Source organism: Chaetodon trifascialis, chromosome 17, assembly GCF_039877785.1.
Source record: "Chaetodon trifascialis isolate fChaTrf1 chromosome 17, fChaTrf1.hap1, whole genome shotgun sequence".
NCBI classification, from domain to species: Eukaryota; Metazoa; Chordata; class Actinopteri; order Chaetodontiformes; family Chaetodontidae; genus Chaetodon; species Chaetodon trifascialis.
This window is the reverse complement of record NC_092072.1, coordinates 10,131,354-10,145,600: the sequence shown is the minus strand read 5'-3', so window position 1 is coordinate 10,145,600 and position 14,247 is coordinate 10,131,354. Positions and strand designations below refer to the sequence as shown.

The window sequence follows — 14,247 nt, the reverse complement described above, 5'->3', positions numbered from 1 at the left end:
GAGACTGTCATTTGCGTTCGCAACCTGAAGTAAGCTCTGTTTTGGTCCTCAGTGACTTCAGCTGTCACCGAGCGAGCTGCTCCTCACAACATGTTAATGTAAGGCACTTTTTCAGAGTGCTAATTGCCATACTGTTTATGTTTACATGTTTGTGATGGTAGCTTTTTCCACATCCAACAATTCAATTTCTTTTTTTTCTTTTCTTTTCTTTTTTTTTTTTTTACTAATTTCCTTCCTCATAACTGTAATCCAGAGTGTTCATACTACAAATACCAAAGGTGCTGTTAGGCTGCCTGATGTCATTACTTGTTGTCATGGCTGACAACCTTGCAAACTTAAAATTTAAGAAGTATATAAAACGCAGAGGGCACTTGGTTTGCCTTTGCATCTTTGTCCGTAAAATATGAAGCTCCAGCCAACAGCCGCTTAGCTTAGCATAAAGACTCAGGGGGAGGCAGCTAGCCTGGATCTGTCCAAATGTGAAAAAATCCGTCTGCCAGCACCTCTAAGGCTCAAAAACTATTTTTTTATACTTTATATGTTCAAGAAGTACAAAAACTGAAGTGTAAAAACAACTATTTACAATTTCACAGGGAGTTATGGGATTTTTGCTAGTGCGAGCTCATAAAACCCCTAATTTTTATTAAATGTATGCAAGAGTAAATGACACACATGATTATCTACAGTCAATGGCAAGTAAGTATAGACACAAAAATCTGAGAAAAGCATGACTAAAGTTTGTGCATTAGGATCTGAACACAATTATGTCAGGACAAATTCAAATACATACAAATTCAGTACATACAATCATGTTGTTTTTCAGTTGCAGTGGTCATTAAATGATCATGCATCTTTGTTACTCACTCTGACAGTGGGGTCTCTCGTTTCTCCAGCTCCACATGCCATTGGATAAGCACTGGATGTGGGCGGGACCTAATCTGTAGTATCCCGGATCGCAGGTGAACACGATGCGCGTTCTGTATTCGTAGTGTGAGCCATTGACGATCCTCCAGCGGCCATGCTCTAAAGAAAACGACCCGATGCTGGGACATACCACCACTGCAGAGACAGACGGAGCGTGAAGAGGAAACAAAGCCTCACTAAGTTTGTTTACATTTATAAAAGCACAATTACCATTTTTAAATAGTGTCAATTAATAATTAGCTCGCTGAGATTGGGGCCAAGCCACCGTAAAATATCTCAAAGATGCATCATAATGACTCATTTTTAATAACAATGTCCTCACTCAAAATTCCTGCCACTCTCAGTGGTAATTACATGTTTCTTTCAAACAAGTATATCTGTCTTACTTAGTAAAAGATGATTAGTGCATGAACAATCGAGCATTTCATATTTTTTGTTGAAAACCTCACTGGAGTCTGGTACAGTCTTAGAGCTTAAATCTGTGACTTTATAATTAACTCTGTCCAAATTAGTAACACAACCAGATCAAAATCCCACTGAAATCTATGTGTCACCAACCAGAACATCGCGGTATCTTATTGTGGTTGCTCCATGTTCCATCCGGCTGACAGATGGCTGACGTCAGCTCTTTACTGGACAGTCTGTACCCATCGTTACAGAAATAGGAAACTCTTGTTCCGACGGAGTAGTCAGCTGTTAAAACACCGCCGTTTATGGGAGCTTTGGGCGCCCCGCATGAGACAGCTAGGGGAGGACAGATTCACACTGGTTAAGAAGACAACATGCAAACAGACGCCCACAAAAGTCCCTATGTCTGACAGGGAGGTTTGATATGTGCTTTGTTTGAAATGTGTCTGGGGACTTAAAGCCTGCGCAGTGTATTGAATACGTGTAAATGCGATCACCTTTTTTCTTCAATGACGCTATCAAACTAAAAATATACAATCAAGAGCCGCTTGATCTCTGGTTCCAATCACATCTAACACAATACATCCATCTTACTGGAAATGCTGCTCCACAGTCCAAAGTGGTTTTAAATAGACTGGTTTGTAGCACACCACACCGTGTAATTGCACAGTGTCGACAGTCTGCTATACATCCTTCATTTGACTTTTTATCAACAGCTATGAGCTGTGCCTTCCTTTTGTTATTTGATGTGTGGGATTAGACAACTGGAGGCACAACATAAACATCTAATCACGTCTTTGTGGAACACATGGTAGCATAATCTGAAAATACAGAGATTAAGAGACAGAAAGAGAAAGAAAAGGCACTTATGAAAATAAAAGTTGTTTTTCATGTTTTTGCCAAAATGGGATCAAATATATGAGGCATTCACCATAAGCCCCTTCATATGAACAATGCATCTGACATTTTACTCACCTAGATTTTAAGGTATAGTTCTACACCGTGATAACTTGTTACAGGATTCAGAAGGGGAGCAAGAGAAAAGGTAAGGGGATAATAAAGCGAGTTGAATTCACGGCTGTTTCTTCATTGGTCTACACCACAAATGTTGAGTACGAAGAATGATTCAAAAAGTTGCATTGTTTAGAAAGAATTATTTGTTATTAGATGTATTATAAGCTGAATTATTCATTATTATTCATTTCTAGCTTCTCGTTGTCAAGATCACCCCTGTTTTCTCCTTGTGTGACGGAGCTATGTAACATCAAGTTGTAAGTTCTGTCGACACCTTTGCTGGCCTGAAATCGGTTTGCCGTCTACTATCTGCCTGAATCCACGTGAAGGCAGCAGAAAGTGTGTTTAAAAGAAGAGAAAAAAAGGTTTTGAGGGTTTTGTAACATGGATAAATTTGCTGTTTTCTACCGCAACCTATATCAGTTTAGGCAATTCTGTCAGGGCTAGCTACATTAGTTAGCAAACTGATTTAGCTAAAATTCATTTAGCTCAGTTAGCACTCAACTGCATTCAAAATAATGATAAGTCAGCGTTACAGCTAGCTAGTCTGTGAATAATTAAGTCCAGCTCTTCTTTAATCCATTTATTAGGTTTCATAAGCATTAGCGTCAAAGCTAACTAGCTAGCTTGTAGATCTACCAAATTATACCTTTACAAACTTAAATTTTCAGTATCTTTTCTCAGGCGTACATTTATCAACACCTTTCAAGCTTATATTTGAAAAGGAATCTGGAAATGTTTCGTATACTAATAAACATTGCATATATAAGATACAGACACATAAACATGCACACCTTGACACGCAGGTACAGGTGAGTCCCACGAGTGGTAGCCGAGTGATGTGCGACGGCAGGTTGCTGTGGCGTTGCCTATAAGACGGTAACCACGATCGCAAGCCCAGCGCACCACGCTGTTAACATGGCCGCCGCTCTGAGAGGAGATGGAGCCATGGAGCGGAGAGTCTGGCGTTGAACAGTACAGGGCTGGAGTGAAGGAAACAAGAGTAAACTGAGAGTAAACATCAAGGTAGGTGGCAGCAGTGATCTGTGATATCACAGCTTTAGTATTTTTACTGCTATACAGTACTACTATAGAACCATACTAGAAATACAGTGTTGTCACTTAATCTACCAGATCGGGGAGAAGGTTTGTGCCTTCACATCAGTGCTGAGATTAACACATATTATATGTCTGCATGCAAGTCAACACATCATCAATAGTACTCTAATTAATATGAGTCACTGCTGGATAGTTTTTTACACAATAAGAGGTCCAGCTAAAATCAAACAATGGCAAACGCATCATGTTTGTGAGTAAATCACTTTTACTGACCATAACTGTGACTTTGATTGTGTATTTCAAACAGTGCTGTTAGAGGCATGACTGTAATACCTCAAAACACCTGTAGGCCTAGTATCAATGGCCGTAGTAGTGATTATACCTTCACAGCACGTCTTAAAAGTCAAGCGTTTCAGCCAATTAGGACCCATCTGACAAACTGACGGATGCTAAATAAATAATTCTCTGTCCGCAAAGCTTTTGGATCGAACAATCAATGAGCAGAGTTACAGTAGATGTCAGACGCTATCGGATACGCTGCCCACAAAGTCATCAATGGCTGCTTTATGCAATTGTATGAAATATTCTCACACCGAGAATCATTAATCCTTTTCTCTGGTCAATACTGGCAGCTGCATGGAAAGCAAGAGGGAATCCTGCTGCAACAACCTGGCAACATGTTAGGCATTATCTATCCAGTTAGATGCTGATTTGGGCTAGTTGCCTCATCCATAACTCTCCAAATAGGACATCCTAACTGGCCTTAAATATAAGTGATTAGCCTGTCCCTCTAATCTGCCACCATCCCAGTGTCATTGTGTGGCTGGTTTATGAGCCAAAATGGCCAAACACCACTTAAGAGTTAAGTAAGAGCTCCTTTTACTGCATTTTCCTTGCGTTGAAAATACAGAATCAGTGTCAGCAATGTTTTGCACAGTTTGTCAGTGATTTCTAATTAAAGCTCTCTGACACAGCGTATTTCTAAAAGCATTAAAAGTTTAAAGTTGATGGGCACGGAAAGGGCTGCTATCACTGAAGCAGCATGTAAGCAAAGCTGCCGTCTGAGAGGCTCTCATTAAATCCACACCAGGCTCTTTCGCCGATAGAAGGGTTAGGGTTAAAAAATTGATGTATTGTATTAAACAGCTGATTTCAGTCTCACAAGGGCTTTTTATAATGAACTACAAACCTATCTTGTTTTAATGACAAAGTTTCCTCTTAAAGTAAATTGGTATGACTTGATAATAAGAAAATTTTCATTATGATGTGAGAGTCAAATTTTTAGTAACAGGTTTTATTAAGGTGCACATAATCTGCAACTACTATGTGATTAACTATCTAACTATTGACTATTTCCTCCCATTGATAATGGTAAGTTAGGAAGCTGTTGAACATTAATTATGATCTTAATAACCCTAACCCCCAGAATAATGCATTATAGGCGCTTTATAAGGACGAATAAAGAGCTAATATGCTACTAATAAGCAAGCTAATAACCAACCAGTTAATGCTGAACATTTGCACCTTATGAAGTGTTACCAAGCTTCCTCTTTGTAATTAAAAACTGATCATATTTAGTTTTCTCACAGTGGTGGCAGGAGTACATTGTCATATACCAGCCTGATCGCACAAGTGAAGAGAGAAACATTTCTGAGGTTCAACCATGATATTAGTAGGCTTATAATATGTTTTTAACAATCCTTGCAAATGCTCACATTAATCACAGTTAACAAAGAAGGTTACTGGGTGTGAGAGTCCAGGGAGGCTTTTCTGTTATTACTGAGCGTATAATTCATCATACAGAGCAGTGGTGTTTTAAAGGTTAAAGAAGCAGCCTCCTGACTGCACGGTGTGGAGTGAAATAACAAACTAACCAGGTAATACCGTCTCCTCCCCCTTAACTGTCAAAAAATGCCCTTGAATGAAGCGCACAAGCCTCATTACCCAAGTGCTTAATGCCCAACAATCTTAGGTTATACTCAGCAGGCGCAGGTGCAGGACTGTTTAAATGTAAAGACATCTGTAAAGCAGCACCTGTGCTCATTAAGCTTTCCTTGAGTGATAAAAGTTAAGTACAAACTCATAATGCAATATGGTAAATTGCTTTAAGAGACAGACAGAAGTGAGGTAGAAAAATAAGCTGGAGAAGAAGAAATGGAGATGAAGTTAATGATATTGTAATTACTTTTATTTCCCTCCACTTTCTCACATGTTCCCTGTTCTCACCATAAAATCCTAAAATGAGAACTTTCTCTATTTTTGCACATGCTGAACAAATTATGATCTTAACACAACTTAGAAGCTGAACAACTCCTCCAAGTGCTCTTACTCAGAATGACCCTCTGCCTTTCTGTCTGCCTCTGTCTACCTTATTTCCATGCATTATGATAATATAAAGTAGTAGTAAAATAAAGTTGGGATACATACTTTGGTACTCACCAACATAGCGAATTTTGAAGCCTTTCTTGTTTGTGCCATGGTCTGAAGACCAGCGGACCAGGAACTGGTGACCAGTGGTTGTGAGGTTAAAGGGTGTTGGCAGGTCGCCGCTCAGCGTTGCCAGAGTGGGACTGTTGGCTGTTGGACCTGAGAGAGATCACGACAAAGTGAGAGGGAAAGGGGGAGAGAGACACAGAAAGAGACAAGAAGAACAAATGAGACACAACAAAAAAACTATTTTGGAACTTGATATTTTGGGGGGGGGGTTGTGTCCAGTTTTCCCATAGCCATCAAGTTTCATTTTAACACCTTCACACTGTTCAGAAAGGCAGCGTGTCTGGGTGTGTGTGATTCTAACAAATGCTGCGCTCATTAGCTGAATTCTTACCACACTGTATGTCAGTGTTGTGCTTTCGAGTGTGTTTTTTTACCATCAAAAATCTCCAGCACGTCAAACTCTCTCTCAGTGTGGAAACCTTCAAAGGTGATGGTGACGTTGTAGCCCTTCTCTACAGTCACGCTCCAAGAGCACATTTGGAGGTTGGGGTAGCTTTCTGGCCAACCGGGGCTCAGGATGACACCTGACGAGTCATAGCGCACATCATGCGCAGGGCATTGGACTATGGACAGAAAATCAAAGGAGGCAAATGGTTTCATTTTGTTAGATTTGTTGTATTGGCAGCATCATGAATTTCTAATATCAATAAAAACATGAAATTGCTGCTGCAGTGACAAACACCCACCTTGGCACATTGGAGGTGGTGCATCCATCTGTAGTCTTTCTCCAAGGCGACATGTTAGAATCTCACTGCCAACCAATGAGAATCCAGGATGGCATCTGTACCTGATGATGTCACCTGGACACACAAAATCAGTATGTATGAACAAGTAAGCACATTTACTCATATACAGTACAGCACAAATTCTTCCACTTCCTTCCACTCCACTACATGTCAGAGGACAACATTGTAATTTTTACTCCACTACATTCATTTAATGGCTGTTATGATAGCTAGTTTCTTTATAAATTAAGACTTTACATAGGAAAACATCTTATAAAGATGATACATTGTTCTATATTAAACTACCCAACAATATATAAAATAGTTAAAATCAATTCCACCTGGACCATCAATAACAGTAAAATCATTACACATTAATGCATGAGTAATAATAACATATGATGGCATATCACTTAGAGTGTGCTGGCAAGACAAAATTAAATCATACAAATATAAAAACATAAAAATCAGAATCTCTCTAGTCGCTGTGGACGCTTAATGAGTATCAGATATCTAAAAGTATGACATCCTTTATAGAGAAGATGATATTTGTTCTCATGTTAGGAACTGGAAAGTTAAAAGCCTCAAGTTTGCTTCCTCCATCAAATTGACATGTCCAGCAGCACTGCAGGCAGACAGATAACTCACCTATCTCCAGCTCTCCGTCTTCCATCAGCATGTCAGCATTGGGCACTTCTGGAGGAGGCTGGCAAATCCTTAATTGGTAGGCTGGGAGAACAGACACAGCAGAGGAGGGCAGAGAGGACAAAGAGAGGGACATTATATAAGAAGGTGTGAGGAAAGTCTGGTCGGTAAACCTAACCTGGGTTGTTGAAGACGGGGAAAAAATCTCACGACTTTTTTCAGTGTGAATGCTTTATAAGTACACTGTGCTGGATTTTCCTGCAAAAACAATGTACAGACTTACACAAAAGCAATCCCTCTTAATCACCACCTATGACCCACTAGAGGTGTGTGGCAGCATATTTATCTGCCCTCCACCTGCATTTTCTTATTTTCTTCTAATTCTGCTGTGTTCAGGATGTCTCTGGGCTCTAACCTTTGGGCAGTGGGTGGGTAACCCCCAGCCAATAGCAGCACACAGGTGAAGTCAGGAGTTTACAAACAGGTTGTGGCAAAGGGACGCGTTCATAAAGATTCACAGTGCAAAGAGTAGTCAAGAAATCTTGACATACGACAATTTCCCCTTAGAGTTAAGACTAGATCCTGGTAAAGATAAAAGTCATTCACAAAGCGTCTTAGTCCTTAAGAGGGCTCAGAAGGTGAAAAAATGTTAGGAGTTGGGAGAAGGACTTTTAAGAGGCTTAAGAGTTCCTTAAGCAGAGGAGAAAATGGTGGAAAGAGAAAGAGGAAGGAGAAATATTCTCCAAAGGATGAATGACAGTGAGTTAATGAAACACTATAGATTACATCGTGCAGGGATAACGTTTGTGGCCGATCTCATTCGAGATGCGCTCACGTCTCCCACCCAACGCAATAACGCTGCAACGCCAGAAATGAAAGTGATCATGGCACGAAGATATGTGGCAGCTGGAAAAATGCAGCAGTGCAGCAGTGATGACCTGGTCTGTCGCAGCCTCCCATCAGCAGAGTGATCACACAAACAATTAGGGCGCTTTCACAGCCTCACATTGTGGCGCAGTTCATCTCATTTCCACTGGGTGTCCGCATCTTGCAGCCTCACAAAAGGGCATTCATGGACTCTGCTCTGAGAATTTCACACTCCAAAATTAGCTAGAAATGCTTAGCTAAGTTAAGAGGTGTCCAAGAGGACGGTTTGTGAATACTGCCCCAGATGCCTACACATAGGCAGGAAGCACCAGGTGGACAAAGCTGGAGTTAGCTTGTTTTTTGCGCAGGTAGGAGCTGGCAGTTAGCTTAGTTAGCCTGGCTTTTTCCATTACAACAAATGTAACATTCTTAAAATAGTAGCTTGCAGTGTACATAGAAGCAGGACAGGAGGGGCTTAGTTTGAACAGTGTGTCTACAAACAGTAACTAACAATCCCTGCGTAGTGTACCTTTAAATGTAACCCGCTGCTTTACCTGCATTATGTGTAACCTTCCAGCTGTCTGCACCTGCAACACCTGCCCCAAGAGTTGTAGTGAGAAATCTTTAGAAAACTAAATGGAGACACAGTCTGTTTTCTCTCCACCTTATTTAATGTTGGTTGTTTCAGTTTAGCTTCACTTCTCAAGTTCAGGTGGTCAGGTCAGCAAAGCACAGAATCAAACAGCAGATCAGCCACACAGATACAGCACCGCCTTGGCTCATAAAAAGGAACTGACTTCACAGCGACTGAGCTGAAGGCTGTAATCAATATTACTGCATGAGCATAAATCACTCCCTAACAGAGAGAGAGAGAGAGAGAGAGAGAGAGAGAGAGAATACAGACAGACACAGACAGGGAGAGAGAGGGGAGGACTATGGGTGAGAGAGGGAGGAAGGGCTGAGAGCTATAAGTCAGGATGAAATTGACTATGAAAATGAGACCTGCCAATAGTATCTGCTGCTCTCATGCATATCAAAGCCCTATGGTGTGTGTGTGTGTGTGTGTGTGTGTGTGTGTGTGTGTGTGTGTGTGTGTGTGCGCGTGTGTGTGTCTGTTTGCACGTGTGCGGCTCTGTCTATGCCTCTGCGCGTGAGACGAGAGGTTCACTGTGAGCAGTCATTGATCTCGCTGAGCTCCAAGACCTTTTTTTTATAGCCGCTTCCACATTCATGTCACATCAGCTTTCTTGGCCTCGCGTCCATGACAACATTATCCACCACTGTACGCCTCTCGCCCGGAAGCACTGACATTCAGAACCTTGACCCAGAGATAAACAAATAGAAGGACAATGACATAGATAAACATCCCCAAACAGTGGATTGATGCTTCCTTTGGGGTTTCTGTGGCATTTCAGACCAAAACTGCACTTTAGCAGCTGTTTCAGATGCAAACTGTGACATTCTGGATTTAAGTTGCGTCACTGAAGGACACTGAAGAAGAAACTTTGTCCCTTAATGGGACAAGTTTCTGCTGAAAGAATGGTACCTATTCTTCCTTTATTTATGAGCCGAGAATTTAAGTAATCGGCACTCTTATCTAATCGGGTGTCCTCCTCGCTTGCTCCCCCTCGTGGTTTCCTACCTTCCTCTCTCCTGTTTTTCCCATTTTCTTCTTCTACTGTCTCATAAAGCAGAAGAGACAAACAACCAGTGCCATGCATGTCATCCCCTCTCGCTCATATCCATCTCCCTCTGTCACTCTCTGCTGTACATCCTCCAACAAAGCAGAAATTGAAAGTAAACTTGAATCCATCAGATGGTAGCAATGCCGTGTGAGTTTGACAGCTGACAGTTAAAACCTGACGACAGAAATTCATTAACAGCGTGACATCTGTCTGAAAAAGGAAAGCCCGTACACGGCTCGACATGTTTTCATTAAAGAGCGCTGAGCAGAAACTTTAGAGAAGAAGCAAATGTAAGCTTCATGACGGCGAGGGCGGGAGATATACATCTATATGCATTTCTGTGTGTTTGTGTGCGTGTGTGTGGGGGGGGGGTTAGACAAGGAATGACAAACTGTTGTGAAGGGTACATACAGCTAGACTCATTAGAAGCCGTTCTGTCAAATTAAAACTTCATCCAAAAAGGCAACTTTCAAGGAACTTAACGATTCTGACGAGGATGAGGAAAATAAGCAGCATTGCTTTATTGTCTGATGAAAACCTTGCATTGCATTGCCAAAACCCCAAAACCCCCTCTTTTTTTTTTGATGACAGTGCATTTAGATGGCTGTCAAGTACACATGACATTCATGTCAACCCGGTTATGTTTTAGCCAAAGTGAAAAAAAAAAATGCTTTGACTTTAACTGACATTTCCATATAGATAGATAGATAGATATAGATAAGATAAGATAAGATAAGATAAGATAAGATAAGATAAGATATACCCTTATTATTCCCACAGTGGAGAAATTTCAGGTATTACAGCAGCACAGTGGATGGCAAGAATACAGGGCATCAGCAGAAAAGACATTAAATATCAAATATATATACACACACACACAGTATATGTATGCGAGTTACAAACACTACCTATATGCAGATGTTTTTGCTTTTCTAAACAAATTCACTGTTTCACGCTTCCTTCAGCAGAAGACAACACATCACCACTTCGACTGCATGCGCTTTTCAGCCGCTGCTTTAATTAATTGAGTTTATGTGGTCAACACATAAAGGATTATGTAATTCCTCAAAATTTCAAGTCAAAGACTGATGTAAAAACATGACAATTTGACTTAAATGTATTCACATGACTGTAGGTGGATACAGACAAAAAAAGACACGGGCGAAAAGTGTCTCAAGACTGTTTGCAGGCAGAGAGGCGGAACAAGAAAACAGACGATTAGGGAGGTTTTTCCATCCTAAATGGTGGTTGAAAACAAGGAAATCTAAGTGCACTAAAGGACCACAGTAAAATGTTGAAATAAAATGAAATTAAAACTGGATGGCACAGAGACAGCTTTGACAAGGAGAAAGAGCAGCTCAGGAACAGCAAAACACAATCTCCACAAGTCTGTGAGTGTTTGTGTGTCAGATGTGTCTCTGGCTACTGGGACAAAGAGAGACTCATAAATACACAAACATTCATGAGGACATCATTTCAAGAAAATCTCCTATTTCTTAAGCATCTAATTGCTTTTATTGAACAAACCACAGATTCAATTTGTCCTTTTTAAATGACGAATTAATGGCACGACTATGGTACCAATTATAACAACATTCTTTAAAAGTAATTAGATAATCAAAAAGTTCGTTTTTTCTTCAGAATGCGTCGTGTTTTTCCCGTGTGGATGAAAGTTAAAGCCATTAAAGTGTTCTGTCTCAATCTGATAGCGATTCCTGAGAAGGAAGGAAATTATAACTGGAGGTAAACAATGACAAGACAAGCTGTGCTCACACGCAGGTTAATTTGAAAGACTAATGAACTTCTCAGTGAAGGTTGCTGTTATTTTTAACAAAGCAAACACGTGCGACGCCACTTTCCTTCCAACAACGGCAAAGATACTCCACACTTCCACAAGACAAGATGGTGCTGGATGCAAGAAACCAAACCCACTCACTTACAGTGAATCCAACACTCAGCTGGTCATCGTCACTCGGACCTTCGACAACAAACTGACTTTGTGCAGAGCTGCTTCTCCCTCCAGCGTGACACAAGAGCGCCAGCATCACACAAAAGTGAATCACCCATTGTTCATTTGTCACCCCAACTGCTGTCATTTAGATGAAGTGGATATACACGCAGCAGTACAACTCACAGATGGCATCACACTGATAACAGTAATGAAATGCTGACCAAAGTCCAAAGTGGGCAATAATTTTAAAGAGGACCTTTCTGCAGTCAACACCATGAAAACTATCAATAGCGCCATCGTGACTGATTCATCATTACTGCAGCAGCCTGTGACAAAGACGTCGACTTCAGTCAGAGAGCAAAAAGTTCTGGTGGAAGACCAAAATTCATGAGTCAGAAAGAGTCAAAGGAAGCAGGACTGAGTGGATCGTAATGAGGGTGAAGCTGAAGAGACTGCAACACAGGAACGCCAGCACTGCAGCTACAGCTAACGAGTGCATCGTATTTTTACCACTGCACCACAAAGCAGAGACAACAGGTAATGAGAGGGGCATTTTTGACCAAACAAACACAGTCAAGGGCCATTCACAGTTGCTGTATATACATTCACATGATCTCCAGCTCTATGGCACAATTGATGATGCTGTGACTGTCTTACCATGGTAGCTTAGGACAAAGAAGCCGGCTCCAGAGAAGTCAGAGTGGAACTTGATGAGGATGATGTTGGAGGTTGAGTAGACGGACTCCAAAGCTGTGTTTCCACTAAACTGGCCAATCTGAGGAGATGATTGGTCTGGACCATCCCTGCAGGGAAACAAACAAACACACACACACAGACACACACAAAGTTTGTGTTACAAATCGGGTACTTAGAGTCTAAAGACCCATAAAGGAACGGACTTTCTTTATAGAACAATGGGAGAGAAAAGTGAACCTAAAACATAATTTGAATAAGTTATTACAGTCATCTCTGACAGTAAATGGCTATTTGTAACCAGGAAACGGTTTCTCCCAGGCTAGAAACAAAGACGAGACTTGATGATATTTATGAGACAAAACATGGAGCTGCTCCATTGACTGCGAATGGAGTCGGACATTGTGTGACAAAGCGCCGGCGCCCAGAGTGATTGTGTTATGGGCTCATCCTTCCTCTAAAACCAATCCAAACGGCAATGTCACAAAGCTCATTTCGGTATAAAACCACAACAAACTCGGATTCAAGTTCGCTTATGAGGTTCCCTTTTGTTTCTTGATAACAACACAGTTTAAAGGCCCGTCTCTCTCACTCTCGCTTTGGGATGCTGAAGTTCATAAATATTGATTGAGCTGTCGTCAGACCGTAAGAATAACAAATGTGAATCCTGTTGCGGACTTGGCTTTAGTTTGGCCACTAATATCAGCCTGGCATTCATAAAAAGTTACACAATTACCACAGAAGGCAGACATGAAGTTATCTGTCAACTGGCGGGTCGGGCTCTGTGTGGAATGTCGTGAGCATATTTCATCTTTAATGCCAGACCCACCAGCTGTCAGTCTGGAACTAACCAATAGCGGGGTCATTATCAGTGATTAAGAAGTATCATCATGAAGTTAAATGAAATGATTATTTCCTGCTGTTAAGTGTTTTTGGATGAGGCCAATTATACCTGTCAGGTTATGCAAGGAATCATCCTCTTCTCGGATTCACGTTGAGAGCTTCGGAGTCATCAGAGTCGTTTCATTCATTGCTTTCCATCGCTAATTATTGCTGATGCTCACACTCTGACATTTACGAATCCGTTAGGACATCATGTGGAGTACACAGAGGGCTTTCATGTATGAGGTAGAACAATACAAGGCAACATCTGTGACATATATGATAGCTCTTAGGGTGAAGTCCTGTAGTAAGCCTCCCAGTATGAGACCAATTAGCAGACTAACTGACTGTCAGGTTGGCTGGCTCTGGACTGTGGAGACCGCTGTGAAAATCGCACCTTTGCCACTGACACTGTGCTCTCGACAGGAAACCAACTTTTGCGGCTGTGTGACTGAGATTGTGAGCTTTTTGTGCGTCGGTGTGTGTGCTACTTCAGCAGTTTGTTCACTTCTCCAACTGACAGCAGGGTCGGGAACCTGCTGTGCGACCAATTCATAGAATTCACAGAGTCGCCTGTGGGTGGACGGCGCATGGCTCAACAGTGTTGTGATGTTTTCTGCGGGTAAGGTAGGTTGCATGTTGAGGTGATGAGCTACATCTATACACTAAAGACATCTGTGCACTAAACAAGCCACCTCCCAATGCCGTTGAAGAAAACGAGCTGTTGTGCTTTCAGCGAATAAAAAGCTGTGATGTGCAGATAAAGAGAAGCAGTGACCTCCAGTGTCAGAGTGTGTGTGGATGCACAACAAGATGCACAGCATTGGTTGGGGGGTACAAGCAATCTGAAGACGTCATCTTGGGCTCTTGTGAAAGTTTTTACTATTTTCTGACATTT

The 14,247-nt window shown here is 41.4% G+C and overlaps 2 protein-coding genes across 2 annotated transcripts in view; one reads left to right on the top strand and one right to left on the bottom strand.

Moving 5' to 3' along the window:
* csmd3b (CUB and Sushi multiple domains 3b) overlaps positions 1-14,247 on the bottom strand; it is a 324,934-nt gene that overhangs the window by 32,080 nt on the left and 278,607 nt on the right. The window contains exons 47-54 of the mRNA XM_070985476.1: positions 12,432-12,577; positions 7,275-7,355; positions 6,588-6,701; positions 6,276-6,464; positions 5,845-5,991; positions 3,141-3,329; positions 1,483-1,668; positions 865-1,059 (exon numbers count right to left, since the gene is read on the bottom strand). Of these exons, the coding sequence (XP_070841577.1) occupies positions 865-1,059; positions 1,483-1,668; positions 3,141-3,329; positions 5,845-5,991; positions 6,276-6,464; positions 6,588-6,701; positions 7,275-7,355; positions 12,432-12,577 (1,247 nt within the window). The remainder of the gene's footprint in view (positions 1-864; positions 1,060-1,482; positions 1,669-3,140; positions 3,330-5,844; positions 5,992-6,275; positions 6,465-6,587; positions 6,702-7,274; positions 7,356-12,431; positions 12,578-14,247) is intronic.
* LOC139346420 (zinc finger protein 516-like) overlaps positions 1-14,247 on the top strand; it is a 372,274-nt gene that overhangs the window by 267,808 nt on the left and 90,219 nt on the right. The gene's annotated exons all lie outside the window — the stretch shown is intronic.